At 40.9% G+C, this 18,459-nt stretch overlaps 1 protein-coding gene across 1 annotated transcript in view; it reads right to left on the reverse strand.

Moving 5' to 3' along the window:
* Positions 1-18,183, reverse strand: part of USE1 (unconventional SNARE in the ER 1) — a 57,378-nt gene extending 39,195 nt beyond the window's left edge. Inside the window, exons 1-2 of the mRNA XM_072110414.1 lie at positions 18,013-18,183; positions 15,571-15,620 (exon numbers count right to left, since the gene is read on the reverse strand). Coding sequence (XP_071966515.1) covers positions 15,571-15,620; positions 18,013-18,114 — 152 coding nt within the window. The 5' untranslated portion in view covers positions 18,115-18,183. The remainder of the gene's footprint in view (positions 1-15,570; positions 15,621-18,012) is intronic.
* Between the last annotated feature and the right edge of the window lie 276 nt (positions 18,184-18,459).

Here is an 18,459-nt window from a genome sequence, read left to right on the forward strand (position 1 = left end):
CTCTTTTGCAGCTCGCGCTGAACCTCTCAGCCTGCGCGCTACAGGGAATAATTGCCAAGCGTATCTTTACGCATGGCAATTATTTTGGGGGGTAATGGCGCCTCATGACGCGTGGTGAGGCGTTAATGCGACCTCTGCAACAAACCATAGATTTTCTGAAAGCAGAAACTTGTCTCATTTTCTAAAGCATTAACAAGTTTATAGACATAGACACCTTCATGCAATTTTGATTCAAAGTTTAAAATTTTATATAATATGCATAAAAATTTACTTTGATGGCAAAAAATTTGCCCCAAACAGAAAATATTTAATTTTACATTTCCTAAATGTAATAGATGAACATGTGTAGATTTCACAGATACCTCATAGTCATATGTTCACATGAATAAATCATCATAATATCACAAAAATAACCAAATATTTGCTTTTCAGTCAATCTGCAAAATATAGCAATAAAACAGATTAAAAAGTGAAAGCACCCTTAAAACCTATAGATTTTTCTGAAAGCAGACAACCGGGCGATTGCATTTGTTTTGATTAACAGTTGACCGCCTGTACCATCATGCAACTTTGTGAAAGACACAAATTGTTAAAAAGAAAATGGGCTGAAAATGCAACAAAAACATATATTTTACATAAAACTCACGAGGTTTATGCATAAAAAAAGGTTTAAAAATAATAATACAAAATGAGCAAATCAAGTCTGACTGGCCAATTGGAGCGTTTTGGTGCAGAAAAGTGAGGTTTTATCTTCTACCCCCAGCGGCACCATTTTGGTTTGGTATAGCTGGAGAGAGGAGCTGTGTTAGCATTGTTCTGCACTGTACACATTTCAGTGTGCCGTGTGAATAGCGCTGCACAGTATCTTTAGTGGTAGTTAGGGTATCTTAGAGAAAGCTAGGTGCATTTGTAGCAACTTTTTGCGCAGTGTGTCGGCTGTGCGGCTTGTCCTTGTAGTTGGGTGCACATTATCCAACTTTTCTGGTTGCACATTATCTTATTTTTCTGTGTACCCCACATGGGTAGCCCCAGATAATTACACCCTCAGGTTCCAGACTTTTTTGGCCAACCTGGAATTAAATTTGACATGGCAGAGCTCAGAGCTGTTGACTTTTTAAAGTATTTTTTGATATATCGAATTTAATTGTAGTCCAGACAAATCTCTACGCGGCACAGCATATTGCCCAAAACCCCACTTCATTTTATGCACAACTCCACAGGTGAACCCCTTTTACTGCAGCAGAGATGGAGAAGTATTGGGGCATAGTACTTCTTATGGGGATTGTAAAGAAGCCATCGATCACGGATTACTGGAACACAGACATTCTGTACCACACCCCGATGTTCCGTATAGCGAGGAGCAGGATGTGCTTTGAAGCCATCCATAAGTTTTTGCATTACACGAACAACACACAGTGCCCACCCCAGTTATGATCGTTTATTTAAGGTAAGGCCCATATTAGACCATTTTAGTGCCAAGTTCGCCCAGCCATATAGGCCCGTGAAACATGGTTATAGACGAGTCCCTGGTACATTTTAAAGGGAGACTTCAATTCCACAAGTAACTGCCCAGTAAGAGGGCAAGGTATGACCTGAAGATGTATAAGCTGTGCGAAAGTACATCAGGATAGACCTACAAGTTCAGGGTATATGAAGGGAAGGACTCCACTATAGTGCCCCCAGAATGTCCCCCTTCCTTGGTATTACTGTGAAGATAGTGTGGGATTTGGTGCACCACCAGGGCTCCCACCTCTACCTGGACAATTTCGACACCAGCACTACCTTGTTGAAGTGCCTGGCTTCCAGAAATACTGCGGTATGCGGCACTGTACACAGAAATCAGAGAAGTCTCTGCTTGGGAAAAAAAATTAGAAGGCATGGGAGCAGGGCACTATGGAGCGACTCTGTATTGTGTATTAAGTACAAGGACAAGAGAGAGACCCTTGCCTTAACCACAATACAAGGGCACACCAGCACCCCTGTTGCAGTACGAGGTACGAGTACAGAAACCTCGAAGCCGGACTGTATTTTAGATTATAACAAGTACACGGGAGGGGTGGACTTGTCGGACCAGGTGCTTCAGCCATACAATGCCTTGCAGAAAATGACAGTGTGGTACAAGAAATTGGCCAAAAGGAGAACCTGGAATTACAAGAAGTGGTATTAAGTATTTTCTTTTTGGAGACCAGGAAGGGGTCAGTGCCAGCACTGCTTGAAGTGAGGCCACAACACATATTGTACCAGGGCAGCACTTTCCAGGAGGAGTTCCCCACACTGCCAAGAAGGGAAGGACCCAGAAAGGTGCAGGGTGTGCTCCAAAAAAGGCATTCGGAAGGACACCATTTATCACTGTCAGATATGCCCAGAAAAACCAGGACTATGTATGAAAGATTGCTTTTGTATTTTATCATACATCCTGGACCTTTAGATGCAGATTTTACCCTGATGTACTATGCACAGTTTACTATGCACCTTCACTTCTAAGCCCTGCTCCATATGGGGTATTGCTGTACCTGGGAGAATCCGCATCATGATTTTTGGAATGTTTGTCTGCAGTGGCAGGAGCTGGGCACTATATGAAGTAATGGATATTTTTTACTATGCACTATCCATTATGCATTTTATTTGGGGTCCACCTGTGGGGTTAAAATGCTATCTATACCCCTGGATTATTTCATGGAGGGGGTTTAGTTTCCAAAATAGGGTAAATTCTTGGGGGTTTCTACTGTTATGGAAATGTAAAGACGACGAATGGCAAAAGGTTTCTACAAAAAAATGTGGTATGACTTTTTGTCTAAAAAGTAGAGCACTTGAAAATTAAAAAAAAAATTCTCCTAAATTATTGAAGTTTTACCCCCCAAAAAAGTAACTGATCAGCGAAATTATACTACAAAGATAAACCACAATGTCTAATGAGAAGACAATCTCAAAATCACAGGGATATGTTAAAACTTTGAAAAGACACTGGTCAAATTTTTAAGCAAAAGGACTGAGCCTTAAGCCATGTCCTGAAGAGGTTAAAATATTTATTGCACAAGCTCCTACAACCTACAATGTATACAAAATGACTTTTTAATTCATACACAAAGCCACCTTCATGCACATTTGCACATCAAACAGTTATAAAATGCAAAAATAAACATGAATATTTTAACATTTGTACTAAACTATGTATAAATCCAGACTACATATAGTAGTATATAGCCTGCCAGCCCCGTGTAGTATATAGCCTGCCAGCCCCCTGTGTCATCCCTTTCTTCCTCATACAGTGTATGCTCTTCATTCCTATTGTTTCAAATGACTATTACTCTGTAATGTGTTATCTTATTTGAATATCTTCCCCATAATCTGTATAGCGCTATGGAATTTGATGGCACTACATAAGTAAAAGGTTATTATTAACCTGCCAAATAAATACGCAGTCAAGTACAGGCATCGACAAGTAACGTCAAGCAAATACAAGACGCACCTCTAGTTAAAAACAAGGCACTTAAAAATAAACACCTACAGTATATACTCAAATATAAGCCGAGTTTTTCAGCACAAAAAATGTGTCACAAAAAATGTACACGAGTCAAGTAAAAAATAAAAAACGTAATACTCACCCTCCGGTGTCCGGATCGTTAGCGCGGGTCCCGGCGGCTTCTCTTCTTTCGCCGGCAGAGTCCCGTCCATGCGATCTGCTGGTGGGCGCACACCTGTATGCGACTCTGCCGGCAGGGGGCTGGCTGTACACTACATGGGGGCTGGCTGGCTGTACACTACATGGGGGCTGGCTGGCTGTACACTACATGGGGGCTGGCTGGCTGTACACTACATGGGGGCTGGCTGGCTGTACACAACATGGGGGCTGGCTGGCTGTACACTACATGGGGGCTGGCTGGCTGTACACTACATGGGGGCTGGCTGGCTGTACACTACATGGGGGCTGGCTGGCTGTACACTACATGGGGGCTGGCTGGCTGTACACTACATGGGGGTGGGCTGGCTGGCTGTACACTACATGGGGGTGGGCTGGCTGGCTGTACACTACATGGGGGTGGGCTGGCTGGCTGTACACTACATGGGGGTGGGCTGGCTGGCTGTACACTACATGGGGGTGGGCTGGCTGTACACTACATGGGGGTGGGCTGGCTGTGTACTACATGGGGGCGGGCGGGCTGGCTGTATACTACAGGGGGCTGGCTGGCTGTATACTACATGGGGGCTGGCTGGCTGTATACTACATGGGGGCTGGCTGGCTGTATACTACATGGGGGCTGGCTGGCTGTACACTACATGGGGGCTGGCTGGCTGTACACTACATGGGGGCTGGCTGGCTGTACACTACATGGGGGTGGGCTGGCTGGCTGTACACTACATGGGGGTGGGCTGGCTGTGTACTACATGGGGGCGGGCGGGCTGGCTGTATACTACATGGGGGCTGGCTGGCTGTATACTACATGGGGGCTGGCTGGCTGTATACTACATGGGGGCTGGCTGGCTGTATACTACATGGGGGCTGGCTGGCTGTATACTACATGGGGGCTGGCTGGCTGTATACTACATGGGGGCTGGCTGGCTGTATACTACATGGGGGCTGGCTGGCTGTATACTACATGGGGGCTGGCTGGCTGTATACTACATGGGGGCTGGCTGGCTGTATACTACATGGGGGCTGGCTGGCTGTATACTACATGGGGGCTGGCTGGCTGTATACTACATGGGGGCTGGCTGGCTGTATACTACATGGGGGCTGGCAAGCTGTATACTACACCCTCGGCTTATATAGGTTTTCCCAGTTTTTGGTGGTAAAATTAGGGGTTTCGGCTTATACTCGAGTATATACGGTAATTCCTGGGTAACAGAACAAACTATTCTGTCTAAAAACAACAGAAGGAAGCTATAGTATATACTATACAGATAATATGTACTAAGGATAAATTCTGACCCAAATCAGGCACATATGGGGCATGGGTATAACAAGAAACACATTAGGGCACAATTAAAGTTTTTGCTGCACAAACGTAGCACAAACATTTGACACCAGTTTTGCTCGATACGGTTAATATGGGGGGCGGGCTGGCTGACCTTTACAATTTCGTTAATATCTTCAAAACAAAAGCCGCACAATAAAATGTGAGCAGCACACACGTAGCACAATTGATTGGCACCAGTTTTTATCTTAAAAACGATAGCAACACAAACGAAAATTTCTGCTGCAGAAACCAGCACAAATGTAGCACAAATGTTTGTGCCTAAATGTTGACTAATTTTGTTAGATTTGAACAAGGCGGGGGGGGGGGGGGGGCAACTTCACTCAAGTACTCTTGTGGAGAGGTTTAAAGCCGGATTTGGATACAAAAAGATTTCACAAACTTTAAACATCCCAGGAAGCTTTGTGCAAGCGATTATATTGAAATGGAAGGTATCAGACCACTGCAAATCTACCAAGTCCCGGCAGTCCCTCTAAACTTTCATCTGAAACAAGAAGACTGGTCAGAGATGCAGCCAAGATTCCCATGGTCAGATGAAACCAAAACAGCCATAATGCAAAACGATATGTTTGGCGTAAAGGCAACAGAGCTCATCACCCTGAACACAACATCCACCACTGTCAAACATGGTGGTGGCATCATCATGGTTTGGGCCTGCTTTTCTTCAACAGAGACAGGGAAGCTGGTTAAAATTGATGGGAAGATGGATGGAGCCAAATACAGGACCATTCTGGAAGAAAACCTGTTGGAGTCTGCAAAAGACCGGAAACTGGGAAAGAGATTTATCTTCAACAAGACAATGATCCCAAACATAAAGACAATCTACAATGGAATGGTTCACAAATAAATGTATCCAGGTGCTAGAATGGCCAAATCAAAGTCCAGACCTGAATCCAATCGAGAAACTGTGGAAAGAGTTGAAAACTGCTGTTCACAAACACTCTCCATCCAACCTCACTGAGCTTGAGCTATTTTCCAAGGAAGAACGAACAAGAATTTCAGTCTTTCCATGTGCAAAACTGATAGAGATATACCCAAAGCGACAAAAGTTAAAAAAATACAATTAATTTTGTCGCACTTCACAATTGTGTCCAAATTGTTGTTCACCAAAAAATGTACAATTTCATATCTTAAGGTTTGAAGCCTGAATTAGTGTCAAAAGGTAGAATACTTTTGCAATATAAAACAGGGGCTTGCATGTAACAAGGCTTTATGTTTGTATGTAGCAGAGTGAGTATATCTCTATATATTCTTCTGTTTCAGGAGTCGGACACCTCGACCTTACTATTCGTTGCAGGTTGGGAACAAGATGTAGCTACCTCTATCACGGCAGAAGACTGTCAGAAGGCTTTTCTGTATGGTCATAAACTGTCCTCCACCTGCGCTGCTCAGGAGCAGAATTACTCTCCAGAAGGTATTTTTTAAACCTCATCATTCAGGATATTTGAATTCTTTCTGGCTTGGGGAGCAGAAACAAATACTGGACCCTTCCTTTTTGTTTCTCCTCTTTTTTCCTGCTAATCTCTTGCTCTCTTTCACATACCTTCCCCTTTTTTTGAACACTAGTTCTTCTGTTATATTTGTTTAATTTTTCAATAATACTCCAGCTTCCCTGCTAGCACTGTGGGTAACACTGGTCATCACAATATATATCGTGTCACTCATCAAAGAGGGACCCTCAATTTCTCTCCTTGCTCCCTCAAAGCAGGGGAATGTGCCTCTAACAGCCCCAATCAGCCACTTTGCTATCAAGAGACAAAATAAAAGGTTACATCATACTTTGCTATTTCATTTTTACCTCATGTCTCTTGATATGTGGTCCGCTTGACTTATGTCATGATTAGTAGTGGTCCTGTGAGCCCCCTGTTTATGTTGAAGCTGTAAATGCCCTTGTACTTGTCTATAACTCTAAGTGAACTACAAAAAAAAATAAACAAAAACTCACCATTGCATGTGAGTAGGACCCTAAATGAGTAGCCCAGTGAGTATTTTTCTTTAAAAACAAAAGCATTTCCTCACAGCATTATATGTAATGTGATAAATAGATGGGAATATATAGTGCGGGATGGCAATGTATAACCTAGAATGTATCCTTGGCAAATTTTCCAATCTTGATTATTTTAATTTAAATACCTACAAAAGTAAAAGGAAGAAGTAAATGCCTTTTAAATTCTTAAAACTTGGCTGCAAACTACATCCTAGTAAGTGTGACATATTTGTATCAAAATAAACAGACAAGGGGAAATCCTGTTCTAAGACAATTTGTAAGGACACAACTTATTAAAACATCATTTCTGAGAAGGCTGGGAAACTCACATTTACCAGAACAATGTTGCGCATTTACAGCTTGCACTTGTGATAACCTTTGAACCATCACTCCTTTTATAAAATTTTCTTACGTAGGTTCGACTTATGGGCCTCCATATTTCTATCGTGTTATCATGATGTTATCATGAAATAAAAATTGATTTTAATAAATACTTTATGTATTTGCAATGGATCTATTTTCCTTCAATACCAATGACCGTGAGTGTAATCAGCGGCCCCAATCTTCTTACTCCACCCTAAGGTTTAATTGCATACACAGCAGGAAGCAGGAGTGCATCGAAATACGTCAATATCAATGCTGTATATTACCCCCCTGTTGCTCAGGAAACCAGTATTTGTTCTATTTTTACCATTCTTCCTGTAGCCCTTATAAAAGCCAAGCATATGACTCTTGGAAACAAGTCTTATTATACCAAAACAAGGATTTTATTTCCACATAAATAAAGCTAAACAATAGTGGCCCTATGTGTGCTGTATCTAGGAAGGATCTCCGGCAACAGGATTTACAAGGACACTCTCACGCATAAACAATACTCTATGAAGAGATAAATTAATTGAACCTCTGTGCTAGATTCATTCAAAATGAGTAAACACCTGAGAGGGGAAAGTGTCACCAAAATAAGACCTATTTTTCGACCACATGTTTATATTGAATGTATTTTGATTGAGGTTCCTTGTCACTGTTTGTATTTAACCCGTTATCACCGCTGCTAGTTTTCAGTTCAATGACCAGACTAGATTTTTCAAATCTGCTCTGTCACGATAATTGGTTATAACTTCAGAACGCTTGAACATATCCAGGTGATTTTGATATTGTACTTCATGTTAGTTGTAAAATTTAAGTGAGAAATTTAGTGTTTCGTTCTGAAAAAAAGGAAAAATTTGGCAAAAGTTTGTAAAAATTCTACATTTTCCAAGTTTGAAATGTTCTTCTTTTCAGACAGGAAGTAAAACTACCCAAAAAGCTTGATAATTAACATTTACTGAATGTCTGCTTTGTGTTGAGAGGATATTTTATGTGTCCTCTCATTTTTCTAAGATGTTATGAGGCTTAGAACTTTTGGTGCCATTTTTTCCTCATTTTCATAAAAGCGGGTTCAATATTGATTTAGATTTATAGTACAGATTAATACAGACGGGGAGATACCAAATATGTACATTCTTTTGTGTTTTATATACTTTATTTGCTTTATATGTGTAACTGGGGAGATTATGGGACTTTTATTTTATTTATTTAATTATTATTATAAAATTATGTAATCTTTCTTTTTTTTCCTTTTTCCCTTTTTTTCCTCCCTTTGGCTTGAACAAGCGTTAATCCGATCACTTGTTCAAGCCTTTACACTGCCACACACATGTATTGCAGTGTACAGTGTAAGTAACTTCGCATGACACATGATGCTTATACACAGATGTTATACACAAATTCAAGTTAGGCCCTATACACGGGATAGGGTCTAATTTGAATTCTTGGGAAAACCCCTTTGGGATGCATTCACGCCTTTTTGACGCATCCAAAGGCTTCACATGTTTAAGTAACAATGCGTTTTAGCAAATGCAATGGAAACAGAATGTTACATCAACATGTGATCAAGGCTGAGGCCTTTGGAATGTGTCAAAAACTAATCAAAAAACGCAACGCATCGTGTGAACGCACCATCAAATAGCAATTACATTGCTGTCAACATTGTGTTACCAAAACACATACATCAATACAATTTTATTGCATGCGTTTTGTAAACAAAATGTTGACAGCAATGTAATTAGGCAAATCTCGTCTCAGCTGTTGTGATGCGTTTGAAAACGTAGGTAATAACCTTCACCCCTAGGGTGAAGACACACATGGCGTTTTTAGGCCGTTTTTGGGCCGTTTTTAGTTAGTGCATTTTCAGATCATTTTTTTGAAAACGCATGCGTTTTTGACACGTTTGACCAATTATCTTAATTCAAACTTGTCAAAAACGCATAGAAAATAAACAAAGAAAATCCTAAACATGTTAGCTATCACTGGAGTTCCAAAAGTGGTGCTTGGCAATCTCTGCCAGCTTTATAGAGATGAATGGAGCAGAACAGACATGCTCCATTCAGCGACCCCATCGGACCCCCCCGTTCTCGGGAGCTGGGGGGTCTCATCACTGATGATAGGGCCTACGGCCTTCTGAGCACTAGACCACTGAGGTAGCGGCATGTCCAACACTGAAAAATGTTACATTTACTGCAGCTTACTATTGCTCAGTTTATCAAGTTTGATATTGACATGAAGAAAACATCATATAGGCAGCTGCCAAAACTTTAATAATTTAAAATAATGAAAGTGGCTACTGAGTTTCATTGTGTTACTTAATCCAACATGTGTTCCAATAAGTCAGTGATCATGACAACATGTTCTCTTTAGTACAAAGCACGGAAATAAGATGCACCAGATAAAGTATTATTTGTAAAGTACATGAAATCATCTCATTTACTGAAGGCTTTGTGACTCATATTCTGTTCATTTATTAACAGACCCTCAGCTCCAAGACACACAGTTCTGGTGTAAAGGGTGAAAAATAGGTCTAAACATTATTTCTACTGACATGGAAAGAATTGAAAATGGTTTGAAAATTAGATCTGTGTAGTCAAAGAGACAGCTCCATAAATAAAATCACCCAGAACACCTAGGGGGAGATTTATTTTCAGCCAGCAAATGATAAAGCTAAGACCTAATGATGTATCTAGCGATAGTTGTGGCTAAAAGACAAAACTACGACTGGTTCGACCTGACGTAGATTTTTAACAATTGTGCAGGCACGCCCTGTTCCTGCCTACTTTGCCGGCAGCTGTGCCGTAATAACTGCGATTTCTTTCATTGCGTATGAAATTGTGATTATAACAGTGCTTCTACGCCAAAATACTGGAGCTTAAAAGTGAGAAGAGAACATTACAAATCTTACTCCAAGTTATTATTTTTTTAAAGAGGACCTGTCACCAGATTCCCCCCCCCCACCAACAATGCCTGCTGATAAAGGATTACAAGTCCCCCACCTAAATAATTTAGCTTGACGTGGGGCACTATACCTTAATTATATATGTTTTTCTGACTCATCTCTGGCAGCCTGAGAGAGGAAAAGAGTGAGAGATACCAGTGAACCACGCCCATTATACTGACTGACAGCTCTGTGTCTCTTTACATCACTGCCTGGCCTCCTTGTACTTGTCTTGTGAATTGTCTGCTAATAATCAACTACAGACACATATGTTTGTACAGATGGGAAATATTGTGTCAATCTTTTTACACAGTGCCTTGTGTTATTATATTCATGACATGTGACCAGTGACATCATCGCATGTCCTTCAGTTGTCTAAGAATAGAAAACTGTACACCATGTATGTGATTACATGAAGTCACAGCAGCCACCATGGAGGATGGAAAGGTGTCGAAGTCCATGGAGGCTGCTGTGACTTCATGTGGTCAGATACATGCATGGGGGACAGTTTGTTATTATTAAGAGTCTATGGTACCTGAGATGATGTCACTCTGGTCACATGACATGAACTGTGACCAGTAAGGAGCCATAAGGCATGGGGGAGGATTAGATGGGAGGATCCTGCGGAGCAGGACACACCCGCTCTGATGCCAGTTAATATAAGATAAAAGGCGATTTCTGCGGATGTAAGTAAAACAATTAACTAAAAGAAGAGTGTCAGTAAGTGAACAAAGCTCTAAGGGAACTTGTGACTGGTTGTATATGTGCATATGTGGTGACAGGTTCCCTTTAAACATAGAAACATTGCTTTGTCCTTGCACTGAAATTGATAAACTGGTGAATAGTGATGTAACAGTAGAATTTAGGCTATGCCATGTATTATTTTCGTCAAAAAAGTAGAACTCTGATCAAGCAGGTGTAGACTATGAGACAGCATATGACCAACCTTCAGTTCCTGCAAACTCATGACTATAGTGAAGAAATAAGGTACTGGTACTATTTTAGCAAGCAGACCAGCTGTAAGGCCAAACAGACTTTTTTGTTAGGTTTAGATGCTTTTCACACAAAAAAAAAAACTTGAATAAAAATTGCTTTTAGATATTCAGATATTATTTCAGATAGAAAACAAAAGAGTCTTGCGCTATATTTGAAATTAATGAAAGGTAGGAAAATCGAGAGCCCTCATGTGGCAGGTCCCACAGTTTAATCTTGATTTGTCTATAAATGCATAAATAGGAAAAAAGCTTTTGGAATGCAGTAAATGCAAATTGCAAAGTTAGAAAAAGGGTCTGGTCATGAAAGAGGATCACTCGCCCATTTGATGCGCTTTATTTTGCAAACATAACAAGGTTTACATTAGGAATATACTTTAGAATGTATAGCTGCACAGGATACCTTGAAAGATCATTGAATTAATTATTACATATTGGTATTGTAGAAATGATTTAATAGTGTGAAGCAAAGTAGAATGTATTTTATACTGTGTACATGGAATTTGTCTAAAAGAAGAGATAAAAAGTAGCCCATAAAATATATAAAATAAAAACACACAAAACAAGTTTAGTTCAAAGCAAGTTAATATTTTGCTTGCAACTAATTAAAAGCAAGTCAAGTGTAACCTATTTGTGTGCCAATGCATTTTACATAACCACAACATCCTCATAGTAAACTTCACAAAGTTGTGTTGGCAAATACCAAGTTTCTACTAAGAAAACATTGCAGGAAACTACATCTTTTCATCTCAGTTTTACTGCCATTAGAAAACCATGCATATATTTTACTGAACTTGTGCCGTTTAGGGATCGTGTGTCCTCAGAACAAACCCCACAGTGAGGTGACCTGGGCTTGCTTTTGGCATTACCAGAGAAGTGAAGCATGCATGCAAGGGATTCTCTAGCAGCCACTCTTTATTCTGCCTTATAGGGTAGGGCAAGTTTAGCCATACTGTTCTGTTTAACCCTGCTCTGCCATAGCTTTAACACCTTAAAGGGACTGGCCATTTTACTTCAAGTATATGTAATGTGTAGGGGGAAGGCTATTAGGTAATTAACCAATATACACTATTTCCGCTAACAGCTCTGCACTGCTTTATTGATATCTAATATATAAAGCTGTATGTGTGTGTCTATATATACGTCCGCTAAAGGAATCTGCATCGTCACATTTACAGTCACCAAATTTTGCAGAGGTGTTGCCTGTGACTCAGGGAACGTCGTAGACCATGGTTTGAGACGAAATTTTCACCCCACGCTTTCCAAAATCCACTTATTACCCACCATATACGGAAGCCATTGTCTGCTGCTGTGGCAGTTGGAAGCTGGACCGTGATTGGCTGCTATTCTGCCACAGGTCATTAATTTGAGCTCTGATTGGTTACTATTGGTAATGAGTAGAAGACATCTTAGGTGTGAGGTAAGATGGATGGGCATACAGAGATAGGGGGAGATTTATCAGAAATGTCTGAAATATAACTTTAACAGTTACCCATAGAAACCAATGAGAGATCAGCTGTAATGTTGTAAACAGCTGTGCAAAAAGGAAACTGCTCTCAGACACTTCTGACATTTCCCCCCATAGACAAAGTGATAGAGACAGTCACTGAAAGAGACTGTCGGCAAGAGTCTATCTATACGTATAAATTATTTTTCGTTAACCCATTCTATTTTGTTGTAGCTAAGAGCAGTTATTTACTATCCCTGGCAACGCTGAGATCTACAGCTAGTGTTAAGTAAAGCCCTTGGTTCAGAAACGTGTTTAACATCATCGGCTGCCATTCCTTTCAATAAAATGGGAACTTTTACTTTACATTTCTGGAAAGTGGTGCAGAACTTTTAATAGACGAATTGGTACATTACCTAATATACCACCCCCACACATCACAAAAAGTATCTTGACACAGCCTGATGGAATTCTACAATGCTTTATCTTATCTATGTGATTTTGAAATAAATTATAGTTATATAAGTTATAGAAAACTTAGGTCTATACTTTTGTAAAAACGTGAATTTAGCAAAATTTTGGGAAAACTAGCAATTTTCAGAATCTAAAATATTTGTGAAAAATACATCCCTTGAAGAATGAAGTGAATATTGCACAATGATAACTACATTTTGTGTTTGCCTTTCTTGTAGTGTTGTGTTCAACTTGCACTGGAGACATATATTTGTAATAAGTGTCTTGAGTACAGCAAAAGCTTTTCTGTGGCCACAATCTGCTGCGTTGTTGCATGCAGGTTGAGAACCTACATGCAACAAGCTATAGGATGCTGAGAACATTTGCAGCCTTCCTGAATTGGTGGTTCACCTACAATTGACTGCCACCCATTCAGGAGATTAAATGCTGTAGACAAAGTTCATTAGCCCTTACCTGCAACTTCTGCAGATCAAATCAGAATCTGTCATTCCACAACTTTCTCCTTCTACCACTGCTATGCACATAGCTACAAACCAGATCCGCTACAGGTAGGAGTTTTCCTTAAATTCACTTTCTCCCATCAGGACAAGACCCACATCCTGTTAAATCATCAGAGGAGACAAGCCAATGTTTCCCCCTTGTCGACTCTCCACTTTCATCTCCAGTTACTAGCTCCATCGCCTGTTGAACCTTTACCGATCTATGAACCTACGCTGATGTCAAGTACTATACACCTTGGCCTTTTCCTACCATTTCCAGCTTTTTAGGAAATGGACTGGCTCTTACTATACAATACACTAGGGCACATGTATCAATGTATATCTGCTGCTTCTTTAGAAAGTTGTCTGCTGTCAGCACACGTGTGTTCTTATGTATCTCAGTCTGTGTTTTGTTTTTTTGTGGTGTAAGTTTCCACATGGTTTTGCTTCTTTTGCTACTTTTTAGGCTTATGAATGGAAGCAAGTATGGGTCAATTGTACCTTGTCATTTGCACCTAAAATGTCTCTAAATTGCTCAAAAATATGGCATGACCTGAGTCAGTTACCTATAAAATTAACTCTCAAATTGAAAACAGGAGATTATAAAAAAGGAGAAACAGAGACCAGACAGCTTCTTCTGATTAGTGCAATCTCTAGCCACTATAAGTAAAATACATCTAGCACCAATATTTGAAATATTCGTTATACAGGCAGTTTAGTACAATGATGTAATTGGAATACCTACCACAGTGCTGGATACACACCGTATAATATATATGTGCGAGGGACATCAACTGGACCTTCCATCTGGAAACATTCCTGTGGTTATGCTACAGGGTCTTTGCAGCTTCTGCAAAGTGGTTGTAATCGTGTTTGATAGAGTTGTGCCTTCAACCAAAGGATCTCTTAGGACCCTAGGTGGACTCCTGACAATGTTGTCCTCCCCCCTCCTTCCCCTTTTTCCCTTCTCTCCCCCTTTCAATGCGTTGTTGTACTGGGTTAATAGTCCTCTGGCCCAGCCCAGGCTAATTAATGCGATGCTGATTCTTGCAGCAAAGCCCTATACCTAAAGCTCACAGTAAATCTTTTCTTTCTTTTCTTTTTTTTGCTTGTTTCTGTCTTTTTCTTAATGTATTTCCCTCTTCTCCTCCTATCCATGTCAAGCATTACTGTATAGTATTTTGACTCAACACTGTGGCTCTGAAGAACCTATCCTATAACGTAAAGATCCTATCCTTAAAACTGCAGTGAAAAGATACAAAGCTTTCTACAAAGGTTTCTACAAAAGTATTTGAGCTATGTCTTAGGTCAGCTGTACTATACCGTGTTCAGCCTGTGGAAATGGACCTGTGTGCATGTGAGATTCCACGGACCAAGCACAGTGCAATGGATAAGAATCCTTGCAGCTGAGAGAAATATGTAGCAAGAACTCCTAGTTTGCTGGCCAAATAGCAGTGCAAACACTGTAATCCCTCTTCAGCTGTGATTGGTCAGTTTTATTTGACTGACTTGACAGTGATCACCAAATGAGGATCACTGCAACTGGTCCAAGATGAGAATGTTCATCCTTATCTGCCAAGGACCAGAACATTCTAGGCCTTGACAAGTAAGTCCTCATGCAAACACACTCATGCCGTGAGCTTGCTACACAAATTGCGGGTAGCTCATGGCCATCATTGACTTCAATTATGCATAGACACATTGCGGCGAGGCAGTCATGTCTCACCACACCATGACCGAGCCAGGCCCACTCCGCAAATTGTAGAGCAGGTCCTGTTCCTGCCCATGTTGCAGTTAAACTTTCCCTTATTTGCGGATGTGCATATTTACACCTCATTACATTGTGTACCACCAACAGTCTAATAACATACAAATAAGAAAGTGCATGCAAATGATGCTTTCACATACCTGATGTCCTTTTTAATGGAAGCAAGCATTTCTTCCAGAGCTCTGACAAACTGCAAGAAGGAAAAAGTGTTCAAACAAGTTGTACTTGGCAGGGCTCACATTTCTTCCCAAATAATATGTATCGAGTCATAAGTAGAGATTAATTGACTCAATGTTCACATTCGACTGAGTGACCTGGACACATTGCCGGATTGGCAGCCTTATACCCAATACGGCAAATTGGGCGTCCCCCTTGGCCAATCATAGCCATGCTAGTTGATATGTAGATCAATTTGCCTGATTGGCTGCAAATCTGGCAATGTGACCAGGGTCCGCTTATCTCTAGTTATAAGCATGTAAACCAAGTAGAACATCTGTAACTCATTACAGAAAATATATATTAATGGACAAAGAATGACAAATTCACATAAGCTATGACCCTTGCAGGCGGGAGTCAGAAGAAGTGCAATCGTTTTTATCATGCAAGTCTGTTGTAAACAAGGGGCCCATTGCCCCATCAGTTGGTAGCTGTAACCCACTGTTCCACACATGTCATATAGCTTCAGAAGCACTGACAAACTCACCATATGAATAAGACCACGTATCTACTATTGTGCCTGTGGTGACCACACGGCAGCCTTAAAGGGAACCTACCACCACGATTCTACCTATAAAGGTAGATCGGGTGGTAAGCGGATGCATGGGACATAAGGCTATTGGGCCCCAGTAGACGCTTTATAAAATTTAGGCTATTAAAAATTTTAAAGGACACCTGTCATCAGGTCTGTTACTTGTCCTGTCACTACTACCTGTTGGGGCAGCTCACAAGGATCCCATCCAAACCTTTATCTAGTTATTTCATACATTAATCATTATAAAATCATCTATTCTTTATTATGTAAATGAGGCTGGTCACATGGTCAAAGGCAGTGATGTCACTCCTGTTCCCCCTCCCCTCTCCTCCCCCTGCTCATGTCTGTGTGTAATGTATAGTAAAGCATTGCTGGTGTGTGTGCTTTATCTGATGACATGCTGCATCATTCTAATACACAGACATCAGCTACACAAGTACCTGACATGTTCTGCTATAACATGACTGCCTGGAGCTGTTGTATCTCTCCTATACACACACACATGCACACACAGGCTGCAGGAGGCGTGGCCACCAGCACCAGGAAGCACATCAATATACAGCCTCACACCATTATACAGGCTGTCAGTCATGCACTTGGGGTGTGGCTGTGCCTCCCACTCATGAATAAGCTGGACAGCTCGAATATGCTAATGACTCACTGGACATTACACAGGTCATTTGCATATAGCTTTAGGACCTCATTGCTTAGGTTTACAGGCATGTGGAGGGACAATGAAGGGATAAGGGCAATGCTCTCTAATGGCAGTTTATGAAAATATATTTAGATTAGGGGGGTTATTTTGCATGACGGGTTCTCTTTAAAAAGAAAGCGGGGACGTGAGGATTAGCTCTAAAAAGGGCTATCCTCACGTCCCATACATCCACCTACCACTCGTTCTACCTTTATAAGTAGAATCGTGGTGGTAGGTTCCCTTTAACTCCTCAGACTTTTTAAACTGAAGCCTTAGAAGGTCCCTGCAGCCACCACAAGGTGGAGATGATGTCATACAGTGTTATACACACTACTATTGAGTTTAATGGAAGCCATGTAATTTTACATGTACTGAGCTCCTCCTAGTGGTCGCTGAATTTATAAGGTTAGCCTGGCCATGTTTTTTTTTTTTCTTTATTTTCAATTTATCAATGTATATATGATTTTTGTCTGGTCTACAGTAAAATTAAATTCCACTTTTTTGATCATACAAGTCAGTATGAAATAACATGTGTTATCTGTTAAAGGATTATTCAGAGTTTGGCAGAGCCATAGCCTATTCTCATGATAGACATTTTATGATCATTAGACACAGAAAGCAGCAGCTCAATGACATCATATACATGCTAATCATGTGACATGGGTTGTACAATTCAGAAAAGTAATTTGCATGTCAAATGCCCACACACCATTAGTAAATTTGGTGGATTTTACAACGTGTAATTCTAGCAGTGTGCAAACATCTGTATTTGGAAACAGACACCAAATTTCTGTCCCTAGTAAATCTACCCCATCGGACAGGTTTGTTTTTGTCTAATTTAAGCACAACATCTTTTTTCGATGACATCTGTCCTGGTACTCATTCACGGACATCAAGCATTGATCATGAGAAGGGTGATGAATTGAAATATATTTTATTATAAAGTTCCTGAACTTTTTCTGACAAACTGTATAACTACTAATCGTGCTGGACACCACAGTGCTACAACTCTTCTCCAGGATAGATCACTAGATGGCAAACATCCCTTGTTAATAGCAAGTTCTCATCCCTGACTACAATAATGGGCTGCAGAGGGGACAGGGGCGAGGTGGTACACTGCAGTATATCCCCTCTCACCTTCTCCAGCCTCCACTCTCCCTGGTCTCTCCGCTCAGATGCCATGGCCTCGCACCGAGACAGAAGACGCACAAAATTCAACTCCAACCTGGACTTCGCCATGGCTAGGAGCTGTACCGGAAGTGGAGTCGCGGCTATGCCACATCATATCCTGACGTGGAGGCCATCTTGGATGAGGCGGCAGTGGGCCAGCTGAGACGCGCACGTGACCTCATACGCGAAGTGTACATTTTGAGTGACAGTGATGGTGGGCGAGGCATTGGTATGAAAAAGGACAGCGAGGCCGGTCTTCTAATACAGAAACACATTAAGCCAAATTTAGTGGTGATACCAGGACGTGCTGTATTGGGGACATGATTTAAACTCCTATGTTTGGGATGGATCATGGGTGATCATTATAGTTTGGGGATTAGTTTATCAGAAAGGGACGGGGCAGCTTTATCATTA

The sequence above is a fragment of the Engystomops pustulosus genome, chromosome 1 (genome assembly GCF_040894005.1).
Source record: "Engystomops pustulosus chromosome 1, aEngPut4.maternal, whole genome shotgun sequence".
NCBI classification, from domain to species: domain Eukaryota; kingdom Metazoa; phylum Chordata; class Amphibia; order Anura; family Leptodactylidae; genus Engystomops; species Engystomops pustulosus.